This window comes from Anolis sagrei, chromosome 6 (assembly GCF_037176765.1).
Source record: "Anolis sagrei isolate rAnoSag1 chromosome 6, rAnoSag1.mat, whole genome shotgun sequence".
Classification (NCBI taxonomy): domain Eukaryota; kingdom Metazoa; phylum Chordata; class Lepidosauria; order Squamata; family Dactyloidae; genus Anolis; species Anolis sagrei.
Genome location: NC_090026.1, coordinates 29,438,064 through 29,465,350, shown reverse-complemented (window position 1 = coordinate 29,465,350; position 27,287 = coordinate 29,438,064). Strand labels below are relative to the sequence as shown.

Sequence of the window (27,287 nt, the reverse complement as noted above, 5' to 3'; positions counted from 1 at the left end):
ATACTGTAAATAAATAAATAAATAAATAAATAAATAAGGCATTGAATTTTGTTGGTGTTGTAAGCTGCCTTGAGGTCCCTCAGGGGTGAGAAAGGTGGGGTATAAATGAAGCAAATTAATAATAAACAATCAAACATATACTTAGTCCTTGTGATTCAGGTGAAGTTGATTTCTAGCAGATTTGCTTTACTGACTGGGAAGCAAGGCAGTAAGAGCAAATAGGAAAGCTAATGTATGTGAGCCTGAGCTTTTTGTGCTTGAACTTGGCCACCGGGTTGTTAAGGAGCTTATTGGAAATCTTTGCCAATCTAGTGCAAGTCATTCAGAGACCTGCCAGTAAATTCAAAGCTATTTTGTATCCAACCTTAGTTTAAATGTCTCTGGATTAGATAGGATGAGTCTGCTACATTGTCCAGATTACCCTATTCATAGCTCTTAAAAATAAATTGAGTTAGGTAGAAGTAACCCGGCCTCTAAGATCTAATTCTGGAATAAAAGCCTTGTTTTCTCCTTTGTTTTTTATGCTCAAAGGTTAATTGAGGAGTGTATGTTTATGCTTCCACTTTTATCACAGAGGAAAAATAAAACCATCAATGAAGACCAAAATCAGTCCGCAGATAAAAATTATATTTTTATTTTCAAATTGGCGTAACACCAGAAGAGAACTGGTGCCACGTTTGATTCTATGGTGCCACTGAAAAAGGCCAAATAACTTTTGGAAAGGGCCTGAAAGCCCATAAAGAAGAAACGCACAAAGACAACAAATGAAACCCCCCAAATATGCTCCAAACAAACAAACAAACAAAATCATTCTAATCAACAGACACTGATATCTAGCTTGAAAAGCTAAGATGTACAAGAGAATTGACATGGATAAAAATGGCTACACAGATGCAATTTAGCTGTTTTTCTTTCTTTTCTTTCTTTTTTTTACATTTTAATTATTTAAATACAGGTTTAGGTGCTTTTCAGCTAATGGAAAAAAAATCAAAGGCAAAAGTGCATAAGTCACAGAAGGCAGGGAAAAAAAATAAACCAAGCAAGTGAGAAACCACTTCTCCCAGGATAGAGGTGAAAAAGCTAGGAGAGCTTCAAAATGAGTATTTTATTTGGTCCTCTAAAAATATTTATTCACATTATGTTACTTCGTATCTTCCTCACAAAATGCAGTCCTTCTTAAGGATTGTCTATACATGATTTTGCCTCTGTCTCATAATTTAGAAAATAGCCACTGCCAGACTCGTGCTCCTATCTTAGCACCAAAAAGAATGTGATCTCTCTTTGCCCAGCAGTCACCATGATTGGCACCATCTAAAAGTTTACACAAAGCTTAGCTAGTCCCTAGACACCTATATCCCTCTTAAACAGGTCATAAGGAAAAGCTATCGCCATTCCCACGAACCTTTCTATTTCTATAAATGGTCCTTTTTGAGGTGCTGAAACGGGAAAAAGGAAATAGAAGCATTCCTCCCTTTAACACCGTTTTTTTGGTAGTGCAAGTGTCCAAAGGAAAAAGCGGAGACTAGGAATATTTTGCAATGGAAAAAAAAGAGTATAAAATGTTTGTGCTTTTACTGCCTTATGAACAGGATTATTTGGTCACTAATTCTGCCAGTGATCAGGGAAACTGCAGGAATATGAGTTTTTCAAGCTGGGGAAAGGAAACCCTGTTAAGGGCACGAAACTCCTCCTGTGAGATTAAGACAAAGATCCTACTGTCCTGAACTCCACCAGGTATGAAGAGATACAACATTACAGGAATGACAAAATGAAGCATCTCTTGGCATTCAATTGACATGGGCTTGAACACCGAGGGAGAATGTCCTCTGTAACTCTTGCTTAATGTAAGCCTATTTTGCACCTCTTGTAAAGAGTCTAAGCCGGTGCTTTTACATCTTACCTATGGTTATTCTCGGCACCACGGAGTCCACAGAAAGTGTGGATATAATGTGGGGAAAGAATGCTACTCCCTGATATGCTGTCTCGATACACAGGAGGGGGAAACAGAGGAGATAAAGCAGCACAAGAATGGCAGAACGTCTGAGAAGACAATGAGTGTTTCCACTTGGTCCTGATATAACCCAGGCACTGGAGAGGGTACCAACTAAAAACAGGAAGAAATTCAGTGGATCCAAGTATCTTCCTACAAGTGTGCCTATGAACAAAAAGTTTAAAAATCCCACCTCTGCAGGTCCATTCACCAGCCTGTTCAAATGGCTTTGATGAGGTCAGAGTCCAAATAAAGAGGCATAGAGCTACTCCTCATGTTCCATTTCAACATACTATAAATATTTCCCAGATATCACTTCCATTTGGAGAGATCTGCAATTCCATTGTATTGAAATTAGTAAGAGACATGAAGTCTGAGAAATATTTCTATGGGGAGCCAGCTGCCTATTACTCAAATAGGATTTGCCCTTCTTTGCCAGCACCTAAGTGACTCTTCAAAAGTAGCAAGAGAAAGAATGGTAAGTGTAGACTTTCCTTCTTGCCTACAGATTATCTATCTAGCCTCCACACTACCCCAGTTAATTTTCCAGTTATATAGTAATTCCCTGCTATTTTAAACAGCAAATACTCTAAAAGAGATTGCTTTTGGTCCATGATATTATCCCAAGCCAGCGCCAGCATCTGCCAGCTTGATACCAGAGGTATGTTTCTAGTGCAAGGTATTTGTTACCCTAACCCAATTCACCCAATTGCCTGACTGGCTGGGGATGGGGGCAGTAGACAGAGGATAAAAGATTGTAAACATTGCTTGGCTCAAAAGGAAGAAGATAGGAGAGGAAGCCATCTACTAGCCTGCCTTTCGGCTGACAGCACTTAAGTCAGGAAAACACGTGTTCAACAATGGTCAACCTTTCCTACAAATCTGAAAGGAACAAATTGGTCCCAAAGATTTCTTTTCTGCCTAGAGCTGCTTAGTTATTCAGGAAGTGCCTGTCTATTTCCCCACATTAGATGACAACAGAACTTAGGACTCAGAAGGAAAAAATGAAGGAAGGAAGGAAGACACTAATATCAGGGATTTTTTCTAAACTGGGATATATGCTGGCATTCTCTAGGGGAATGTCGCATAAGCTGCTTCAAAAGTTCACAATGAAGTTACTTTTGGGACTTTGGGAACTGCAGCAAGAGAGGCCAGCTACGTTTAGGGCATGTTGCTCTTCACACTTAAGGTAGCACCAAAATTGAGCTGTCCAAACTGGAATTCATTAGCTACAAAGTCTTGGACAGCAGTTTTGGTCCTGAGCACAATGTACTTCAAATGGCATCTCCCCGGGAATACAGGGTGCATGTTCTCCACTTGAAAACTAAGCAGATACATAACCTTACCGAGCCATAGCACCCAAGAGCTAAGGCCTGAGCGTCCTCAATGGAATTATCATTATTCCTCCTAAACTTCTCTGTACCTGTACACTAGCAATTATTTTGTCTATTTAAATATATCCTGTTTCCTCAGTTCTACCAAAGGCTCTCCCTACTTTCAAATAAATGATGCAATCTCGTCAAAATTTATATTTAAAGTGTATAGAAAATAAGGTTAATTGAAGTGAACAAAGATCAATATACAACGAGAGGGCTGTGATAATTTTTTCAACAGAAATGGATTGGAGACTCTCCCACATTATTAACAATTCCAGACTTCCTCAAAAGCAAGTATAGTACTGGTCCCTGCCCTTCAGCCCTACACTACTTCCATTCGCTGTAGCAGGTTAAGGAAGTTTTGTTCTATAGCCAATCGATTCCTCAAATGGTAGTTCTTGGGGAAGAAGAGGGGCAGAGTGCCATGTTCCATGAAATCTGAAGGAGAGAATGGGAGGACAGCTGGTCTTTGAGAAAAGTCTAATTTGATAATAACAAAAAGACACCCACTCCAAGTTCAAATGCCTCCAAAACAAAGCTATGTTGGCAGAAGAATAATGATGACCATGTAAGAGCTTCAGAACAAAGTAACGATGTTTGACGAGAGACAGCAGAGAAGGGATAATGGAACAAGAAGCACATGAGACCCCCTCCCCTGCTTGCTTTCAGGGTGGCACCGGTGTGGGACTCATATAGCCTCCACATAGTTGGCTGGCAGCATGCCCGTGTCACCGGTCCGCTCAACGGTGCCATACATCCAGCCGTCATCAATCTGCTGCACATTGATGATAGTGTCACCATCCTGAAAGGAGACTTCATCCTCGTCGGCAGCATTGTAATCATAGACCGCACGGAATCGCTTCTGGGGGTGGGGTGGGAGACACAAGAGAGTCAAATCAGGTCTCAGAAAGTTAAGGATTACAGAACAGCCAGCAGTGGAGAAGCAGGAAAAAAAGATAAGTTTACTTTAGCCGTTTTTCCTATTTTGCATAGCAGCAGGCTTTGGAAGCATCTAGTAAGTGTGGCAGCTAGCAATTTAAGGAAAGGACCTTGACCAAGGAGCAATTGCAGGATCTAATGGGACTGAAACTCTTCTCTACAATCTCTTCATTTTAAAATGCATCAAACAGTTATTTTATCCACCTGAAGTGGCTACAATGCCAGCCTTGGCTGGAACACCCTGTTCAAAATTCCCTGCATGCCCACTGCTAACTCAGAATTTTCATTACAAAGTTTCTTTTTCACATGTCACTGTAGTAAATTCATGTTAAACCCATTATGACAATGGTTACTTTCAACTGTACTGTAAGTTTGCTGCTATGCAAAATATGATGGAAGGACAGCTGGTCTCTGAGAAAAATCTCATTTGATAGTACTATTTGTTTTATCACTTGCAAGATTTATAAGACTAAACTGTTTCACAAGCTATAAACAAATTACAACATAATATTGTGATTAAGACTAGAGAGAAGGTCAAGAACATTCTCCTTGCATAGACACTTAGCTGGGTTTCTAGTACTCTATGCTCTCTATGCCCTACAGCGGGATTGGGGTGTGTGCATGTGTGACAAAACTTGGCTGGAGATAAAGGGGCAGACTTTAGCATATTTTAATGAAAGTAATATAATTACTGTTTCAAAAGTGAACCCTGTGAGATGGTCATGCACTAAGAATGAACTTGAAATTTAAGTATGTCTCAACAGGTAACTAAAATCATAAAATTATCAACTTTGGTCTAAGCTTTACATGGCTTGCTATGCAAATATATAAGGACAAATCTGCAAAGTATTTGGTTTACTTTTCAAACTCTACATACAATGACCCAGTATATAAATATATTGGTTCAAAATCCAGGCTTAATTATATAATATCCCAATTCATCTTTAGCTTGTGGTCTTCCCTTAGAACAATGGTTCTCAACCTGTGGGTCGCCAGATGTTTTGGCCTTCAACTCCCAGAAATCCTAACAGCTGGTAAACTGGCTGGGATTTCTGGTAGTTGTAGGCCAAAACATATGGGGACCCACAGGTTGAGAACCACTGCCTTAGAAAGACAATTTCCCCACATTTTCACCCATATTTGAGACAGTATATGCTTCAATTGCAAGGTAATGGTTTTCAAAGTGAAAATTTGGCATAGTGACAAAAAGAAATGGCATTAACCACCTCCACTGCCCATGCAAGGAAGTAGATTTCTGGGAAAAGCCAAGTTTCATGCATATTTCAGTTTCTTTTCTTTTCTCTTCCCTAATGCATGGCTTGCCTTACTTCTTTCCCAGACCACACTTACCCCTCCTCCAGATGGAGCATTACGCTGTATTGAGACAGGGGCTGCTGGTTCCTTGTAGCCATAGGACTGAGAGGCTGGTTGTTGAGGTGGCTGGTGGTGGTAAACTGAGAGAGACAAAGTATAGGTAGTCATACGGTATTCTAAATAACTCACAAAAGTACCCATTCCAGGATTCCATAGGCTGGTTAACACAGTTAAAGTGCTATGAATGTACAGACTGCTCTAATTGTGAAATGCAAAAAAAAAAAAAAAAAAAGTCATGTACCTATTCTAACAGGAAATTGTATAACCCTATCTCAGGAGTGCAAGGTGACAAATATAGCTCAAAACAAAGCATTCTCCCTTAAAAAATACAAGTAAAAAAGAGGAAAGTTTGATTACAACAACCATACAGTGAACCAGAAGGCAGGCAGGTTTGATTAGCAGCCACAAATACACGTTAAAACCAGTTCTTTCTCTTCATATTCTGTTTCCTTGAAACCATTCATTTTTTTCCCTTAGAAAAGCTTTACTTAAATCCTCAGATCCAAAAGAACCAGTGGATTGTTATGTGCCTAAACATACAATCACATCCAGCTGCCTAACAAAAGTTAATGTTCTTTGGTCAAACTAGATCACCATGCAAAAAAGAAAAGTTCTAGCATTGCCTCCACTTTGCTCCAAAGTGAGCAAGAGTGCACAAATCTTAGAAGTCATTAAGGTAATGAACTTAAATGTTTTGCTCAAGAAAGAAACAGGCATGCTAAAACACATCAACTTTCATCTAATATTATTTGACTATATTGTATTAAAAACATAACAATTTTTAATCTAACAGCTCTCGCTGCATGCTACTAAATATGCAATATAAATACACAAAAGGAGCAATAAGTTAATAAATAAATCTACCACAAAGTGTTAATAGAGAAGCAATTTCAGAATGTTTTCCCCTTTTAATTATTATGTCCAACCTTTTGACATTCTTCTGTCATTCCCTATTCTTTGTTTCACCTAATTCTTTCCTACACATCTATAAATTCCCTCATCTGGGCTTTGGATACAAATTCTGACAAGCCTTGTCCAATACACTTTCCTTCATGTTCATCTCTGAGTTCTCAGTAACTCTAGAGCCTACTGTCAGTTACTCTGTTCATATGCAGCTATGGCTTCAATTCATGGATGCACAGTACACTATTTGGATGAAATGCAGATGGACAGATCTTCTATCTGGCATAACCTCAAACCATCTCCCTCCCTCCTCAGCTGCATGCCTTTTTTGTTACTCTACTATTGCTCTTTTTCCTTCATTTATCTCTCTCTCTCTCTTTTATCTCTAAAACTGCTGTGGCAGTTATCTATTCAGTACATGCAGCTCACAACTATTCAAAAAACCTTACATAGGTATTGCTTATAGTTTGGGTCAACAGAGCAATATCTTGGGATGGACAAAATGTTGTGGTATTCCATAAGGAAACCTTAGGCGTTCATGTGGATATTAGTCTTGATTGCTAGCCATTTCCCCCCTCCAGCACGATACCATAAAAGTTCATTACCAGGGGCCGTTGGCTGGGCATGATGAGGTTGCTGGTGTGGTTGTGGCTGTTGCTCCACTGGCCTCCTGTAATTGGCACCCTCCTGGGAGTTACGGCGTTCCAGCTCCCCTCCTTCCCCACCAGGTGTGCCCATCCTACTCTTCTCAAATTCTTCATGGTACTTTATCTATAGATAGACAGATGTAAAGAAAGAGACAGGATTAAAGAAGAAGCATGTAAGAATATCCACAAACAGTTCTGAGATGGTAGGAAGCATTCAGCTTATTTAATGTTCAATGTACTCTCAACACAATCAGTAGTGGCTTTTCTCTGAACCATCTTCAGAGCTATTGTGTCACACTCTCGTCTCTCCCCTGCCCCCAGACTTCTCTCTGTTGCTCCAGATGTCATTCAGTGGCTGTGACTGGAGGGTCAGCAGCCATGAGAACAGATAGGGGAAGTAACAGATAATCTCAGGGGCAGAAAGCTCAGCAATGTCGCCCTTGACCTGTAAGCTGAATACTGCCGCTTTCTAACAAATCCCTTCCCTATATGTAGTAGTGCACCAAGAGATGGCAGTGGAGAGCTAACACGCATGTACTGCAGACTGTGGTTAACTCCCTTCTGACGAGGTCTGTAAGTGCAAACACACACAACACAAGAAGAATGGTTCTGTACATACTAACTAACTTATTGCAAACAGTTCCTCCCCTCTGCATACATATAAATCACCTTTTTTCTAGTTGGTAGATGGAACAAAAACTGGTACATCCACATTTTTGGACACAACTTTTCGGACTGACAAGCACTTAAGAAATGTCTAACATGAGTCTGACAATCAGGGATGCCAAATGATGAGACTCTTGGTTACATGAATGAGATTCACAGTTACAGCTGACATAAAGTCACCACTGGCTACCTAAAGAGATGCAGCACTGATATCAGCTACCAGGTTTCCAGGTCTTTAGCAGGGTCCACTCTGATGCTTGCAATCTTATTCTGAGCTATATTAGATGGATATGTTTAGATACTATTGAAGTTTTCCAGAATGCCCTAATGACCAGACCAAATTGCTCAGCACACTGCTGCCATCATTACCAGATGCCACTGATAAAGTGGTGTCAGTTTGCTCACATTCCCCCAAACCTGAAGCCATTATATCTGGAAGCGTAACAAAATAAGGCATTTTGTCCAAAATTAAAGAATCAGTTTTTTTAAAAAAGAGTGGGCAGTTCTAAACTACACAGTATGAGATGTTGACCATTTAAGTCTCCATGGAAGTTGTATCCTCTGCCACATACCAGAAATAGGTCATTGGTACTCAGGCGTAAAAAAAAAAATAGCATACTCCGCATAACACAAAAATGTGCTTGTGACTAAATTTCACAGGGCAATGCACTAGTGAAGAGACAAGGAGAGGGGAGAAGAACGGGACTTGGAAATGGACAGGGAAATGAAGCCATGCATCTTAGTAATTAAAAGTCTCTGGCAGATCCTTCATACGTTTTTAGGATTTTTAGAAGATAGCACTGCCTACCAAAAACCACAAAGGCTAGGAAACTGCTTCCCTCCCAGTATAAAAATTATATACGCTGGAGTATCCACAGTATGACTGTGGATACTAAGACAACAGATTCCATAGTACAGACTGTATACTACAGAGTACATATAGTGGAACACTGCAGTGGCAAATAAACAAATACTCCTTATCTCCAACTGGACTCACTCAGTGAATGGTCTGCCTGTTGATCCCCTATATATTACCTAATAAAAACTATGTGAGTTCCACAAATTAAGAACAATTCCATCACTATACATTGTGCCACATCTCATCTGTTCTCTTTAGGAATATGGTATCAAAAGTAACAGGGTGAAGAAGAGTGTGAACTTAACTGATAAGTCAATTGAGAGGACATACGTTCTCATAAAACTTTAACAAATCATTTTGCCTTTGTACAATTTTGCCCTCAATGTCAGCTCTTCCTCCCTGTTTCTCCATCATTGAACAGTGGCCCATAATTGGAACCTCCCTGTGATCAGACAGACATAAGGACTATAAACAGGGGAGGGGAATGTAATGCACTGCAAATTCTTCTAGTTTTCTTATACAGATACATTCCTATTGAAACCTTTCCACTTTAGAGTCACCATTTATGGCATTGCTCACATATTTGCTGCCATGTCAGGATTTATGTACTGACTTACTAATTTACTTTATCAAGCAGTGCGCAATCTCTGCCTTTTCCAAACCTCAAATGACATAAAAGACTATTTAAGTCCTTTCCACATTCTTTGATCTTAAAGGACAGAGATGTATAATCTTGGAATCTACATCAAAAAGAGCTTCTAAGAATGGCTGTGTAGATATCTTGAAGGATATTGGACCAAACTGGATTGTACTGTAAACATTGAGCAAGGCCTTTTCTACAACACACATGCAACTGTAGTCTTGGGAAGTGTGTAGAGAAGAAGGGATTGGGCTGAATCTGTAACTGAGCAGAGTAAATCAAAACAAATAAGGACAGTTACTTCAGTTAAAAATTAAAGTGTGTATGGCAAAAAGTTGATGGAGAAAGGGGCCTGGGAAGGGAATCCCTCAGGGATTACATTCATCCTGCAGGGCTCCCCCAGAATTAACTCCCAGAGCGCCAGCTTAGACCAGATGGCCAAAGCAAATTATTAAAGACAGATTAGTCAACAAGCCTGAAGAAAAGTATTCTCCAGCTAGGATTATACACAGAGGATACTAAATCACCAGGCATGAATTTTAACTACTGGAGTCTTGATATTTTACATGCTTCCTGCCACAAGCTTATATTATGCTGGGGGTTTGGACTTAATAGTTCAAATCGTTTAGGTTCCAAAGGGCTCTGTATATTATTCACCCACGCAAACCTCAAAAAGGCTAGGGCGAAGGGTTGTAACCGTAAGCCATTGCTAAAAAGTACAAGAAATTATCATGGAAGCAATGAACACAAAACTATTCTTGCCACATTTCTACACAAATGATTTATGAAACAGAAATCAAGCTGAGCCTCTAAAAAGGCAGCATCAAGATTGGCTCCTTCATTCCATCACAGTTTGCGGTGAAAAGTCAGTGATGTAAAGGCTGGGCCCATGTCATACACAAGGAAGAGCTAACAGCTGGTTTAAATCCTTTACTGCCCAGGCTATGAATACCCTCTGTGTAAATGGAACTGTTATAGTAAGATATCAAGTTCAAGACAATACAGGCAAAGCCTACAAATAGAATTATTCTCAGAAAAGTGGGTAATAGAAATAGAAATCTGAATGCATTTGGTTGCAATTTCCAGATATGAGATGTACAACACAGTTAATCTGTTACAACTTAGCCGATTGAGGGGAAAAGTGGAGACCCTGAATTCATGCAGTGTGATTGTCCATCTGCATTTGATCATTACTCTGCACCACCCTCCCCAACACAGCTTCCTATCAATATGTAAGGCTACAACTGCTACCCTCACCTGACAACAGTTTGGAGAATGAAGTGGGGAAGGCTACAAGTTAATATTTCTGGACATTCACGAAATGCCTAGGTCAAGCTCCCATGGGTTGTGCTTTTCCGAGCAGTCAGATTCTGATCACATTTCCTTCTTTTGAGGAGTGAGGGCAAAAGCACAAGTAAACACTTCCAGGCTACACTACTGATTTAAAAAATTCAAAATGAAGATTCTTAAGGTCTTTATCTATTTCATTCATAGAAGTGGAAAGTTTCTGTCACAGCAAAAAATGAAAGCAGTTTTTCTTCTAAACTAAAGGCCAATACAAAGAAAGAGGGATATTGAACATATAAATTGCTATCTCATTACATAATATGTCAGCCTATGTTTCTTGGCAGACTGTTTGCTAAATTGTATTGGAGGAGTTACTTTGCAATCCAGCCTCTTTACCAAGGGTGGACACTTTGTAAAAGAGTATGCATTTCTAAATTCATCTACTTTTGTAGCACTCCTCTGAATGAAAACATGATGAATTGTTGTTCATTCGTTCAGTCGTCTCCGACTCTTCGTGACCTCATGGATCAATGTTTTAGCATTTTATATTTGTTCAGAAAAGCCAATATATGCTAAATTCTCAGTTGTGAAATGGGTCATTAAAGGGTTCCTTAAATAAAACAAAACCAGAAGTGGCTGTATTAGTCACAGCTTTTGTGGTCTTTAATAAGCTACAGGAAGCAGGCTTGTTTTCTTCTACTCTGGAAACTAGGACTGGGAGCAATGGATTCAAATTATAGGAAAGGAGATTCAACTTGAATATTAGGAAGAACTTCCTGACCATATGAGCTGTTCCAAAAGTGGAACTCTGCTTCAGAGTGTGGTGGAAGCTCCTTCCTTGGAAGGTTTTTAAAAAAAGAAGCTGGATGGCCATCTGTCAGGGGTACTTTGATTGTGCTTTTCCTAAATGGCAAGGGGTTGGACTATATGGCCCAAGTGATCTTCCAACTCTATTATTCTATGATTCTACACATTTTATTTGGCATATACCTTGTGGGCTTGAGTCCATAAAAGCTACAAACATTTATGTCAAATAAAATGTGTTAGCTTTTTTTTTTTTTTGTAGTATCAGGAGCAACTTGAGAAACTGCAAGTTGCTTCTGGTGTGAGAGAACTGGCCATCTGCAAGGACACTGCCCAGCAGACGCCCGGATGTTTGATGTTTTACCATCCTTGTGGGAGGCTTCTCTCATTTCCTTGCACCGCAAGCTGGAACTCCATCCACTCTCCCAGAATCGAACTGCTGACCTGTTGATCAGCAGTCATTTGGCACAAGGGTTTAACCACCGGGGCTCCATTTGTTAGCTGTTAAAGTGCAACAGGACTCTCTTCCTTTTATCAAGTTTTAGGAATAGGTTTCACAGGTAATGCTGTTAATAGTGCATAGACTTCTTAGTATTATATACTATACATTATGAAGCTGTTTTGTGTTTAGATTTATACTATTCCAATAAAAAGGAGTTCTGTTTAACCAGTTACTTGCATTCCAAATTTGAAACTAGATGAGACCTGTAATTGTATTATTTCCACCCGCTAAGACTGTGCTACAAAAGGAACAAGTTACTGAAATACGATCCAGTTTTCTCATTACAATTCCCAGATCGGATTTTACAGAGCAGGTAGCTGGTAAGGTGGAAAATACAGCTTTCTGTTTATCAAATACATGACCTGAAAAAGCAGTAGAGTTGCTTACGTTGCTGATTTGATCCTGAGTCTTCTTGATTCGCTGTAGCTCAGGGGTGTCAGCCACCACACTGAAGCCTTTCCCTTTATTCTTTTCAAACTCCTCCTTGTAGCGGACCTGAGCATGGAGAGGAAGAAACACATGTGATGTTATTTGCCCCGTGTCATCAAATCCTGCAACACGCACAAGCCCTACTGTGAAAAGGAGCAAGGTATTAACCAGAAGCCCCTGTGGCAAGAAAATTCATTGTTACTGTGGATGAGAAACATGTAATAAGGCATTGTGGCAGCAAGGTTTCAAACTTAAAGCCTGTTGTTATGGTGCACATTGTCTTTAGAGAAAAAAAGACCCACATGTCAAGGCATATTTTAAAAATAACACTGACATCCATCACAACATGACCAAAACCTTACTGACGCTCATTACCTGGAAATGGAGCACTGTGCCCTGCTAGCGAAAAGCACTTGCTGAAATACTCAGCATGGCAAATAGTGATTTGGAAAAACTTTGTTGTCATGTGAGAAACCAAGAAAAAACAGCAATCAAATGAAATAAAAAAACGTGGGGCAGGGGAACTCAAGCCTGGTCCTCAACGTACCCCTTTTGGCAACTATCTTGGTTCCTCACTATATGCATGATTTTTTCTTCTTATTTTCACTGCAGAATTATGAAGGCTATAACCTATTCCCCCATATAAGTTCCTGAAAGGAATTTTAATTTACATTTTGTTTTATTTTAATTAAGAATACAATTTAATCCAGGTCTCTTTTTATCCCCATGAAGTCATATATATGTTCATCTTCCTGCAGATGTATTCAAAAGTGCTTACTAGGTACTTACAGCAGTAACTTGTTTTTGTTTAATGCAGTGTTTCTCAAAGTGTGCTCCTCCATGTGTTTTGGACTTCAGCTCCCAGAAGTCCCAGTCATCTTACCACCTACGAGAAATTGTGGGAGCTGAAGTACAAAACATGTGGAGGAGCACACTTTGAGAAACTCTGGGTTTAATGAATAGGAACCTCAAGTTAAGACAAAAGGAAAAGAAACATTCCCTTTATTGGTTATGCAACAAGTAGGAAACTGTCCCAGAGTTTTGAGTGGTTCAGCCCTTTTTGCATAATAGATTTCCTTCCTCAAAAAAGCTGGCCTTGCCTTTCCTATTGCCAAGGAAACAGCAAATACAAGCACAAGATCTATCTTTTGTTCAGAACTCCTACTACAGCAGGTCCATGCACCAATAAAATTGTCGAATTTAAGACTAATTTGCACAATATTCGCATTCTATGACAAATCTGTAACAAGATATAGCTTACATATACAGGCCCAACAATTCTGGCATACCTTCCTAGCCATCAAAACTCTTTTGTCACCAAGGCTCTGTAGGAGCTCATCTCTTGTTGAGTTCATAATCTTTTGTCACTATGCATTTTAGGTAGCTGGGAAATGTTTGAAGCTAGCTTTTTATGAGCTTGCATTGAAAGGGGTAGAACTAGAGCCTACATTTTTAATACCCTGGGTATCTCAAAAGCACTGCATAACTAGAAGGGGAATTCCCACATCTTTAAGTCTGAGAAGAACTGGACTCTCTATAGTCACAGCAAAAAAAAAAAAAAAAAAGGGGGGGGGGAGAAGAGAATGTTTAGCAAGAAAAGCTGAAAACAAATGCTCACATATACTGAAGATAAAAGTATGATATTCTCTCCCCAATTTCAGTTCAGCAAATTGCACCACATGCTTTTGACACCCTGTCAATATGCCATTTCAAATGCTCTGTGACCTCCAATACAAAAATCTGGCAAATTGATAGTTGCTTCTATGATCCACCTACAGTCTTCAATGCTGTTAGGACTGGTTTGAAATCCTCCTTTGAATGAAGCTGCTATCTATATTTTTAAGTATAAAGTAATCTTGAATATTCATCCTAGATATTTAGTTATTTGACCTCAACATTTCAGTAAGATTTGATATATAGAGAAATAACTGATCTAAAACACACTTCACTTTCTGTATCTTAGTCCTTAGGCTCTCATTCTTATCTTGATATCACCCAAGAAAGGTGATTTTATAAGAGAACATGGCTCAGTCTGAAACACACCTGTTATCTGAATTAACATCTATGAGTTGTTGAACTCATGAAGTATTCTACATGAGTCTAAATACCAATTTATAATCTCTGAGCCAACTCACGGAGATGAGATGAAATTTTCCAAATGTGCCCTTTTTGGAGCTTGTTCTGAGTCACTATAGCCTCATTAGGTAGAGATAATAGTCACATGGAGTTATTTCCAGAAACCAGGGAAGTTAAAGCCACAGAGGATGCTGACAGACAAATCCCTCCAACATTCATATTTCCATATTTATTTCATATCCATCCCCACACAATAACTGATGAGGAAAACTAATTGCCTCAAAATAACCCTGAATTATGACTGCATGCTGATAGTTCATTTGCTGGTAAAGGCAGATCATTCCTTGTTTGGATTTTTGAAATCTGAAATACTCTGAAATAATCCATATGGGTTCCTGATATAATGATTCCTTTGCTTTTTTGATGATTTAATGTACATAAACTTTGTCTGTTGCTCAAGATTGTTAAAATATTTTATTAAAATACCTTCAAATTATGGGTGTAAGGTATATAAGAAACAAATGAATTTTGTGTTTAGACTTGGGTCACATTTCCAAGCTATCTATCTTTCTATGCAAAAACAAGTATTCAAAAATTTTGAAAAACAAAATGAAATCCCAAATACTTTTGGTTTCAAGCTTTTCAGATAAGGGATATCCAACTTATATTGGTATAGACACGTAACTACACAAAGGGCATGTAATATCACACTATATTGATTACATGATCCTAGTTTCCACCCGGAACACACTTCCAAGCTCTCCATGCTCAGATCCACAAGACACGGATGCCAAATTCATGGAACTACAACAAGAATTCCTTAAGCTACAGTACTCACCCCATATGACGTTAAAAAAACAAGATCAACAAATACCTAGATCTAATCTTTTACAAAACAGACTAAAGTTAGGACCCCACCAATAGTCACATACAGCTTCCAACTGAGACCATTTAGACAGATGAACTACACTCTATTCTGGCTAATAATGTTTCCCTGTCAAGGGCTTTTGTTGGCAAGCATTTACTTGCCTATAGACAACCTCTTCATTTCAAATTTGTACTTACTTACTGGAACATTAATGGGGAGATAGGTGCAAGACCTTGTCACAAACCGAGATGCTGACTCTGACCAGACATCTCCTCAGGAAATGCCTCCACAGGACTTAACCACATCACCCATAATATTAGAGATACTTTCATTTGTGCATGCTCTGTAATATATGCCATTCTTTCTCAACAATGTCTTACAGTACTCTACATCCAGAGATAAATTGACATAAACCAGGCATTAGGAATGGGAATACAAAAAACAAACAAACAAAAAAACAAAAACAAAACAGGTACAGAACATTTCAGTCTTCCTGAACATTCCATCTTGGATTTTAGAGCAGTAGTTCTTGAACAAACAAAACTGGAAAGAAAAAAAACACAGAACTGGAATATATCCTCAAACTCCAGTTCACTGACAATGGGTTGAACAGAGACTATGGTTTCCTAGCACACTACACATTTTTTATCACTTGTTAACATCCTAGTCTCATAAAGGTTCTTTTGTCAAGGTTATTGCATCTCTGACATTTCCAGTCAGTATAATACTAAATTCCAATAACTCCCTACACCATTACTAAGGTTATCTACTATATTTGACTGTAGGCAATATCTTCCTTTAAAACTGAACTTGTCACTTCATTACCATACCCACAGTTTTGGATTTCTATTTCTAATGAGTCACAACTGCAAGTAGGTTCCTGGATCTCAAATGGTTGAGATGATTCAAATAAACAAGCCAGTTTAGGTGAAGGGAGACAATAAGCACACAGACACATACAGCTGCAATTTCACAGGAGGCTATGCCTAACATGTCAGCAGTAGGAAAACTATGATAGGTCAAAACCATGTCTGAGAGCTAGGAATCCAGTGGTATGTTTTTCCAAATATACCAGATGTTAGAAGTCTTACTGATGGTGACTGCCATGCTGTTCTCATCTCATAGGATAGATGGAGTGGAGCACATGGGTTCCTTGGGTTGTCAAACAAATGCAGAAAGGTTTCAGACAACCATCATATATATGCAGAGGAGACAATATTATTAGCAGTGTCACTCATTTTCACAATATAGTTTTTAGACTTCTTTAAATGCCTATGATGTGTTATACTTCCTAAACTATGCAGTTTTTCCATTTATTGATGAAACTTGATTCCTTTTCATTCTACCAAATAAAGGGCTTTGTACAACTTCAGAGTCTGCAGACTAGTACATCATCCCCACATTAGCCTGAAGAAACAAATTAATACATTTGTTTCCAACATTAGTGGATCTCTATTTGCCACATGAACTCTTAGGAAAACAAACCAAGATTGTTAAGTATGTTCACCAGCATCCCAGTAAGGGGTAAAACACTTGACAACTATTGGTCAGCAAGGCACATCTGATGTTCATTCCACAGATTTTCTTCCCTATTGGCCCATATATTCTTCCAGAAATCAGGACCGGAAATAATCCTCAAATCCAGGAAAAGATGGCCCAGGGGGCTCTGGAGCTTCCCACTCTGTATTCGGAACTCAGCATATCCTGAAACAGATGCCAACTACATACTATAGCAGATGGTGAGGGGGAAAGGAGTCAAGGTGAATAAAAAGGAATATAAAAGTGTTCCACAAAATATATCCAGCTACCATTGAGATATTGGTCCTATTTAGTATAATATACTTTTACAAGACACTTATAGCTGATACACTGCAATAGCCATTTACTGTCAAGAGAAGATAGGTTGGTTCCATAAACATACCCTGTGCTAAATCCAAGTTTCAGATGGAACAGATCTATGATATAAATGGGATTTATGCAAGTGTTGTTTTATCATTTAGCACTTGATGTAATATCATGGAGTCAAGAATCACATAATTGGAGCCCTTCCTCTCCTCAATGCAGGACTTCCAGCTACAGCATCCCAGCAAGTATTTGCCTAGCTTCTTTTTGAAGGCATCAAAAGAAAAAGACCTACTACATCTCTAATCAATGGATTCCACTGCTCAACATCTAACACTGTCAAGAGGTTTTTTTTCTAATGTTCACCCCTGTAACTTCAAGCCACTATGCCAGTTCCTACCACCTGGGCCAGCAGATAATAGGCCTGATCCCTTTTCTCTGTGAAAGCCCTTGAGGTATTTGAAGAATGCAATAGTTGGCTTCCGTAATTAGTTTTAGCTATACAATTGCAGACAGAACTGCCCTAAGCATGATTTTGGTCATTAAATAACAGAAGTTAGTAATATATATGAACAGGATGGCAAAATGTTACCATAGGCATAGCATCAAAATGGCATAGCCTGAGCATAGGAGGGAAAAAAAGACTTCTAGAGAAGCAGCTCAGAAATGAACACCCCTTGTGTTAAGTATTAGCAGATACTTCTGAATATATTTTGCAGGTTCTCTCTCTTCACCCTAGTTTTTTAAATTCTAAATTCTCATTTTCTCTATGATCAGTTTTGGGGAGCAAAACTTCTCCTTTAAGACTCATGTCCTTCTAATTCTATTATCTCTCTTTAAAGGACAATTCAGGTACAAAAGTGGGGGCAGTGGCATAGTCTAACATTGAGAAAATTACTTTTCCTGTAAAAGAAAAATCAGATTTCCCAAAATTCTGAGAAATTGGGACAATATTATTAATGTTTTGAAAGTTTTCAACTATTTACAGTCTATGTGTTTTATTTTTTATCTTTTTGGCATATCACCCCAGATGCTGCTGCTGTTTTATTATTAGAATTAAAAGCAGCTCACATTTTAAAAGAACAATACAATTAAAAACTTAACGGTAAATACTAAAACAGAGTTAAGTGAATAATAATATGAAAACCTTCACACACTAAAATGATCAAGCAATTTTAAAAAGATAAAAAGCCATGGGCCATATAGAACTTCATAGGTCATAATCAGCATTTTGAACTGTGCCCAAAAACAAACTGAAAGTCAGTGAAACTATTGAAAAGGAGGAGTTGAGTCATCTCGCAGCCAGCCCCAGGTAGCAATCTGGGTGCAGCTTTTAGAAAGGTAGCCTAAAAATATTCATCACCACTATGAATAAACCAATTATAGCATAGAAGAATTAAACAGTGAAATATGAGTCCAACTAAGTTTGCAGACTGTGCAAACGACACATTTCCCTTGCACACCAGAGGATGAAGCAACTGAGTGCGGCAAGCAGAGGAAGTGCTCAAACAAGGCTGGCTTTCAGTTTTTTCTGTCCTTTTATGGGCACTCAGCTGGAATCAACTTAGTTCTTACGCTCACAGAAGGCCAGACGTGTGTGAGTCAGGCAGGCTGGCTAGTTCTTTCCCATGTCCTGATCAATGCTGGGCTATTATGACCCAGTAGAAAGAAGAAGGGGTGGGGGTGCAATTGCTTTCCCTTGGTCTTATACCCTCTGTCATCTTCTAAATGGAACTCTTAAGTAGGGGAGTCAAAAGGATATGTGGCCACTGCCTGTTCACTAGATTAACTAAAAGGTTTGAAGTGTTTTCTCTAGTTAAAAGACCACAATTCCTTCCCTGAGAAAAGGACTATTCTGAAATTAATGCTTTGCCATATGCAGCTGTGTGCTTCCTAACAAGTCCATCAATGGCTAGACTGTAATTCAGCACTGTGAAAAACTTGACTTTCTTCTCCTCTACCAATTGTCCTGAGTTTGGTGGCTGCACATTCCCCATAGCACTCTCAAGGCCTGCCCAACTCTGTGTTTTTTTTTAATTAATTGGTAACCAAGGCTTCTGCTGCTGCTGCTGCTGCTGCTGCTGCTGCTGCTGCTGCTGCTGCTGCTTCTTCTTCTTCTTCTTCTTCTTCTTCTTTTTTTTTTTTTTTTGCTTATTCATGACAATGTTTAGTGTAGAAAAAAAATGCCCCCTTTAAAAAAAAACAAACCATGATGCACACCAGTATCCTCAGAGGCAGGTTTTGCCGTGTTTTAGCCAATTATAACTATTTTATTTCTTAACTTTAGAAATAATTTTCTTTAAAGAGTGCAGGGAGTCTAGGAAGCCTGAGAAGATAGTTCCCCAAAAAAGAACGGGGGGGGGGGGGTGGCAATAAAAAATGTGAACCAAAATTGGGTTTGCATTCTTGGAGACTTGCAAATAACATGAGGTTATTTTCAAGTCCCCAAGGATGCAACCCCAATTTTAGTTCACATTTTTTCTCCACATTTTCTCCACCTCTGCTCTAGCTTGAGTACTTAACTATTATAATGATACCATGTAAAAAACACTTTTACCACCAATATACAACTTAATTTGATAATTTAATAAAAGACTTGTCTATACCAAAAACTCATCACCTTAGATCAAACACTAACATTTACGAAACACTGTGCGGACACTAAGCACAAAGTAGATGCACACAACAACATCCTGTGGAATCTTACTGATAGTGCATGGGTGCAGACCCAAAATTAATAAGAACATCAACCCTGGCCTTGCCTTACTCAACTGCTGAGAATGGCTGCCCCAACTGGCATAAATCTGCTCATGTGAAGCAGGTGATCATAGCACTGAATGAAACACATAGAATAATCACAAGATGTCTTACACCTACACCCGCTGATACTTTATAAGCTAGCTGGCACCCCAAATGTGCGATGGGAAGTTGCTACCAACTGTGAGAGAAATAAGGTTGATTACTGTGAAAACCACCCACTGCATGGCTATCGGCCTTCTCCCCGTAGACTTAAATCAAGAAAAAGTTTCATGAGAACCATCACTACTCCTAATGTTCTCCTAGAAACAGCAAGAATATCCCTCTGGCCAGCTAAACCTAGAAAGCCCAAATTTATCCTCCCCCCCCCCCCATGAGGGTCCACCTCCAGAGACAAACAAAGAATGGACAACTTGGAAGTCCTTGACTCAGATGTGCTGTCGGGAGACCAAAAGACAACCTGGTTAAATGGCATTTCCTAGAAGAATTCTCCACCTTGTGCAATTCTGGGACAGAACAAACAACTCAGAATCTGTATGCTTGCCAACAATGCTAGCCTCATGCACAGAGGAAGAACTGTTTAAAGCTACAGACAATGCGGTCGCTGTTGCCCGTTTCTGGTCTAAAATTATTTAGCCATTGTGTTCCCTCTATTTTATCAGTTTTATACTTATTTATTTATGCTATGCTTTTGACATGAAATAAATAAACCAAAAACTATAAACATCCATTCTTATCAGTGGCTGCTTTGTAAAAACCAATACAAACAAGCATTAATTCTCTAAAAGACTAACTATGCAAAAGACGTGACTTTACTCTTCAGAAGAACCAGTTGTTCAGGAACAAGACTGGGTTTTTGGTCAATATAGAAAGAAACTAGGGAATAAAATAGCACAGTAATTTGCTTTGTGAAAAACATACTGCCTGGCTACAGTACACAGCCAGTCTGTGCCCAGTTAAGTATGGGTAGAAGTTTAAAACAGAGCATCCCAATTTGGAGCAGAGCAAATATAGAGCCTTTTAAGCTCAGATGCTATCCTCCCTCAAAGTATTCCTTATTTACTTTCAAGGTGCTATTTTCATAATTTGAGAAAGCAAACCCATAGGAAATAAAGCCCTTTCATTTCACTGTCATTTGTGGGCTGCAAGCGTTAAAATTAACCCAGCTGGAGGACTTGTTTACTCACACTGAAGATAATTGTATGTTTCTGGCATGTTATCGGAACTAGCTACACCTTCTCAGCTACTCAAAATAAGAAGACCTCACAGAGGTTTGTGGGAGAGCTTTCAGTATGTCTGCTTCAATCATAGATGCCCTTGGAGAAGGTCAAGCAGAAGTTCCAGGAGCTACCAAATGGTATATCAGGAAAACAACAATTACATTCTCAACTTTCTTGGTGAAAACTACATCAATTCAACATCTAACATGATTTCCAGAATGGTTGCCTATCTCATACTTAGAACTATCTGCTCTAATTCTTATGCTGGCTTTGCACAAGGAGATCACTTCATTGACAAACTCATCATATCAGGACTATGATCTATCCTCACATACACAGAGATTCAACATAAAGCATGACAGATAGTAGTTGTAATTTCAATACAGGTTAGGTATCTCTTATCCAAATGCTTGGGACTAGAATTGATTTGGATTTTTAAAAAAGATTTTAGAATTCCTGTATTTGCAAATACATATCTAATGAGGTATCTTGAAAACAGGGCATGGTATTTTGTGCATTAAACAAAGATTAAGTACATTGAACAATCAAAAAACAAAGCTGCCATTATCTTAGCCATCATACAAACAATGTTGGTTTTTGGAGTATTTAGAACTTTGAAATTCCAGACAAAAGAATCCTCAACCTGTAGTTCTATCTCAAATTCAGCACACACACAAATGTATATACAGCAAAGCCTCAGATGCCCTATCGTGGCCAAGAGCCACCAGCTGACAAAGTGTTCTCTGAAAAATTATGTGTGAGAGCAATGTAATTAAAAGCAGAATTCTACTGCTTTTAATTTTAGTTAGAGAAAATTGGACAGGGAATATGAAATGCTTTCCAATCCAAAGCTATGTGGTCATTTGAAATATTTTAATATGTTCTTAATGCTGTCCAGCAAGAAAAAAAGTTAATCTTTCCATGTATTTGCTAAGAGCACATTTTTAGATAAGATTTCAACATTAAAAAAAAGTCTGTCCTCATAAAGCCTTGGTTTTCAGTATTTGACACAGAGGTTTCTGGGTCATTTTGTTAGGTTGTCTAAGACCTCCCCCTCCAAGACAACACCAAGGCACTTTTTTTGCTTTGTGTTTTCTTTCCAATGGAAGTCTCCCCAGATGACTGTTTAAAACAGAAGAATACTTAAGATTGTCTAATAAGAAACAACAATACTACCCATGGTGTGGGAAGGGGGTCAAATCAGGCAGTAAACAAGCTATATTCTAAGCTAGGAGAAAACTGCTTCCCTCTACTACATTTATTATTTTTGCACCTCCAGTTTCCCTGTTCCCTTATGCTGAAATAGCATTCTCTGTGTATTATACTGAAGAGAGATGGTCACAGCAGTGCTCTACTTCTGCAGATCAGCAGTTTTTATTCTTGTGTCTCCAATGAAAATGTAATAGGAATTATGCAATCCTGTTAGATTCCCGACTAATGGTTAGCACTGCTGGTAGTTGTAATCTGACATTTGGAAGATATGACTCCCCCTCCCCCAATTAACATGATCTTAAGTAGCAGGTCTAGAAAACCAGGCACAATAGTACTGGGTGACTGGCCTGACCCAAACAAAGGTCTACACATTAAGCCTGATCAAATTATGTGGGATGAGAACACGGGCATAGAAATATAATTTCCTTTACTGATTCAACTTCTTAGCTCTTTGTCAATGCTTACAGTGAACAGGTAATTCTACTCATTTATAGCTGAGATACAAGATAAATGTCACTATACATTCAAATATGTCATGCTCACTATGATAGAGGAATGGTACAAAACAAAAATCAGAGCACCTTTTACTGAAAAGTGTTAAGGGGGGGGGGGGGGGGACAACTCTTGCATGTTCCAACCCTTTGTGCTGACTGTTGGAAGCAGCTACCAGATGTTATTCCCTCTGGGTATGAAACTTCCTGATTTTATCACCCCATGCTGCTTGATGTCTGCCTGACTGCTTCTTCATATTTATTTATTCACCTATTTACTGCAGTCTTTAGTACTTGCACATCCCTGCAGATAAGTACTGGGTGCTTTAAAAAAATATAACATTCCTCAGATGCTTTCTAGGTGCTTGGAGTTCTCATCCCTCCATTACTATATCATAAATGTCATCTGCTTGTAGAGTGGATGGTTGTCAGAATTTGTTAATTTCATTTCAGCATTGTTAATTTCATTTCCTCTAGCAATATGTTAGTCGTTTGCCTTTCTGAAAAGAAATTAACAGAGTTCTATTTTAAGAGTTGTTGAGTTCTTACTAACATTCTATCTGAGTGTTGTTTTGAGAAATCCAGTGAGAAAGAATCCAAAATTAATAAAATGGATAGCACACGAACAAACACTAGTAGCCTTACTTGACTCTGAAGCTCACTCTGCTGCTTAAGACGCAGATTTTCAGGAGTATCTGCCACCATGGTGAAGGACTGCTTCGGGTAGTGTCTGGAACAGAAACAAATGAGGCTGTGTTAATGGTGACCACTCTTAATCTAGTTTGGACAGTAATGAGTCACAGGATTCACAAATCAAGGCAACATCCCTACAGAGCAGATTTACTGAAGGTCCTCCTCAGCCATACAAGAGATCTCTGTCTAACCAAAAGAATGAATATTTTCCATTTGTATTACTTTATTTATTTATTTCAGGCATTTACATCCATCCCTTCTCACACACACCCTGGGGGAGGGGGGGGCCCTCAGGGCGGCTCACAACTGGCAACCATTAGATGCCATACAAACAACAGTAATAAAATCACAATTGAAACATTCGTTGTTTTCAATATGTTTAAGTCTGTGAGAAATTATTGAAAAATTCAAAGGAAAGTGCTGGCATTCCCTCTCTGACATCACAGAACTGTATCAGTTTCATTGTGCCAAAATCTATGTCAGTAGGCAAAGAGAATTTACGCACAGTTTCATGAATAGCATGACTGTTTGGAATAGTGACACTCACATTACCTCCCACAAACTGAAGCCTGTCATCTTTTCTAAAGAATAAAACTCCCTAAAATTTACTAATTTGCAAACTAAATAACTGAAATTTATCTACATTTAGAAGCCATTATTTATTGTCTATCTTTCAGCCAAATGAGACTTTGAGCCAAATGAAAGCCAGACCATTTAAGAAATAGTTATTTATTTATTTTTATTTCTTGCATTTATTGACCGCCCCTCTCAGCCCGGAGGCGACTCGGGGCGGTGAACAACAACAAGAAGACAATGTACAGTAAATAAAGACAATACAAACCAGACGGATACAACATAACATATACTTATACTAAAAATCCGCTTCGTCAAGTCCTGGGGTCATAGCCGAAATTCGTAGTCCTAGTTCATTCCATTGTCAATTTAACTACACTCAATTGAAGGCCTGTTCGAAGAGCCATGTTTTTAGGCCCCTACGAAAGGCCATCAAGGAGGGCGCCTGTCTAACTTCAGCAGGGAGAGTGTTCCACAGCCGGGGGGCCACCACCGAGAAGGCCCGCTCCCTCGTCCCCGCCAGACGTGCCTGTGAGGCAGGCGGGACCGAGAGAAGGGCCTCCCCGGATGATCTCAAGGCCCTCGTGGGCTCGTAGGCCGAGATGCGGTCTGCAAGGTATTTTGGGCCGGAACCATTTAGGGCTTTGTAGGATAACACCAGCACCTTAAATTGGGCCCGGTAGCAAATCGGCAGCCAGTGGAGCTGGGACAGCAGAGGCGTTGTATGCTCTCTGCGTCCAGCCCCCGTTAACAACATGGCTGCCGCGCGCTGAACTAGCTGAAGCTTCCGGGCCGTCTTCAAGGGCAGCCCCACGTAGAGAGCGTTGCAGTAGTCGAGGCGGGATGTGACCAAAGCGTGTACCACCGTGGCCAAGTCAGACTTCCCAAGATACGGGCGCAGCTGGCGCACGAGCCGAAGCTGTGCAAATGCTCCCCTGGTCACCGCTGAAACCTGGGGCTCCAGGCTCAGCGATGAGTCCAGGGTCACACCCAAGCTGCGAACCTGCGCCTTCAAGGGGAGTGCGACCCCGTCCAGCACAGGCTGTAACCCTATACCCTGTTCGGCCTTGCGACTGACCAGGAGTACCTCTGTCTTGTCTGGATTTAATTTCAGTTTGTTCGCCCTCATCCAGACCATTACAGCGGCCAGGCACCGGTTCAGGACTTCGACGGCCTCCTTAGTAGCAGGTGGGAAGGAGTGACAGAGTTGGACATCATCTGCGTACAGATGACACCGCACCCCGAAACTCCGGATGATCTCACCCAGCGGCTTCATGTAGATGTTAAACAGCATGGGGGACAGGATGGAACCCTGAGGAACGCCACAGGTCAACGGCTGCGGCGTTGAACAGGAGTCCCCCAGTAACACCTTCTGAGTGCGACCCTCCAGAAATGACCGGAGCCACTGCAGAGCAGTGCCCCCAAGACCCATCTCTGCAAGGCGTCCCAGAAGAATACCGTGGTCGACGGTATCGAAGGCCGCTGAGAGGTCCAGGAGCACCAACAGGGACACACTCCCCCTGTCTAGCTCCCGGCGCAGATCATCCACTAAGGCGACCAAGACCGTCTCGGTACCATGTCCCGGTCTGAAACCAGACTGTGCCGGATCCAGATAATCCGTGTCTCCCAAGAATACCTGGAGTTGTGAGGCCACCACGCTTTCCATGACTTTGCCCAAAAAGGGAAGATTGGAAACAGGCCGAAAGTTGTCCAATTTAGTGGGGTCAAGTGATGGTTTCTTCAACAGCGGCTTTATAACAGCCTGTTTTAGGCTCGCTGGAATCTTGCCTTCCCGAAGGGAGGCATTAACCACCACCGTTACCCACTCGGCCAATCCCCCTCTGGCCTCCTTAAGAAGCCAGGATGGGCAGGGGTCTAGGATGGACGTGGTGGGTCTCATTCCTCCAAGTATCTTGTCCACATCCTCGGGTTTCACAAGCTGAAAGGAATCCAACAAACACTGACAAGCAGGTGCTTGAGTCACATCCACAGAGACTGCATCTAATGTGGCGTCCAGCCCAGAACGGATCAAAGCGACTTTGTCTGCAAAGAACCGAGCAAATGCTTCGCAGCGCGCTGCCGAGTTGTCAGGGCTCCCACCCATGGGGGGAGTTAAAAGACCTCTGACAACCCGGAACAACTCCGCCGGACGGTTTTTTGCAGACGCAATAGTGGCCGCAAAGAAAGTTTTCTTTGCGGCTTTTATTGCCGCGGCATATGCCCTCAAAAAGGACACAAACCGTGTTCGGTTTGACTCGCTTGGGTCCGATCGCCACACGCTCTCTAGAACCCTCTTCCTTCGCTTCATCGCTGCCAGCTCCTCAGTAAACCAAGGGGCTGGTTTAGCTCGGTTACTTGAGAGGGGACGTTCCGGAGCGATCTTGTCAATAGCCCTGGTCATCTCCCCATTCCAGAGAGCGACCAAGGCCTCGACATTATCACCTACCGCGGCGGCGGGAAACTCCCCAAGAGCCATCAGGAATCCGTCCGGATCCATAAGCCTCCTGGGGCGGACCATCTTAATGGGTCCTCCACCCTTGCGGAGGTTAGGGGGCGCAGTGAGCCTAAACCTAATCAGGAAGTGGTCGGTCCATGGCAACGGAGAGATGGACAACTCCTCCACACCGCCACCCTGCTCCCATCCCTGGCAGAAAACCAAGTCCAATGTGTGTCCAGCACAGTGAGTGGGGCCAGTTATTTGTTGGGACAGCCCCATGGTTGCCATGGCAGACATGAAGTCCTGAGCCGCACCTGTGAGGGTTGCCTCGGCGTGGATGTTGAAGTCCCCCAGCACAAGGAGCCGTTGGGACTCCACCGCCAAGCTCGAGACCACCCCCGCTAGCTCAGGTAGGGAGACTGTAGTGCAGCGAGGTGGACGGTACACTAGCAGAATCCCTATTCTGTCCCGGTCACCCACCCTCAGGTGGACGCATTCAAAATTTGTGGTCTGCGGGATGGGGCTCCTGGTTAGATGGATGGAATCTCTATAGACCACTGCGACCCCGCCTCCCCGTCCTCCGGCTCTAGGTTGGTGTTGCACGGAGAAACCTGGAGGACAAAGCTGGGAGAGATTTACGCCCCCCGCTTCATCCAGCCAGGTCTCCGTGATGCACGCCAGGTCTGCCCGCTCCTCCAGGAT

At 40.7% G+C, this 27,287-nt stretch overlaps 1 protein-coding gene across 1 annotated transcript in view; it reads right to left on the bottom strand.

Moving 5' to 3' along the window:
* Positions 1–618: 618 nt before the first annotated feature.
* The window catches only part of LASP1 (LIM and SH3 protein 1), a 62,664-nt gene continuing 35,995 nt past the window's right edge, over positions 619–27,287 (bottom strand). Inside the window, exons 3-7 of the mRNA XM_060780779.2 lie at positions 23,528–23,612; positions 12,375–12,482; positions 7,188–7,353; positions 5,656–5,759; positions 619–4,228 (exon numbers count right to left, since the gene is read on the bottom strand). Of these exons, the coding sequence (XP_060636762.2) occupies positions 4,055–4,228; positions 5,656–5,759; positions 7,188–7,353; positions 12,375–12,482; positions 23,528–23,612 (637 nt within the window). The 3' untranslated portion in view covers positions 619–4,054. The remainder of the gene's footprint in view (positions 4,229–5,655; positions 5,760–7,187; positions 7,354–12,374; positions 12,483–23,527; positions 23,613–27,287) is intronic.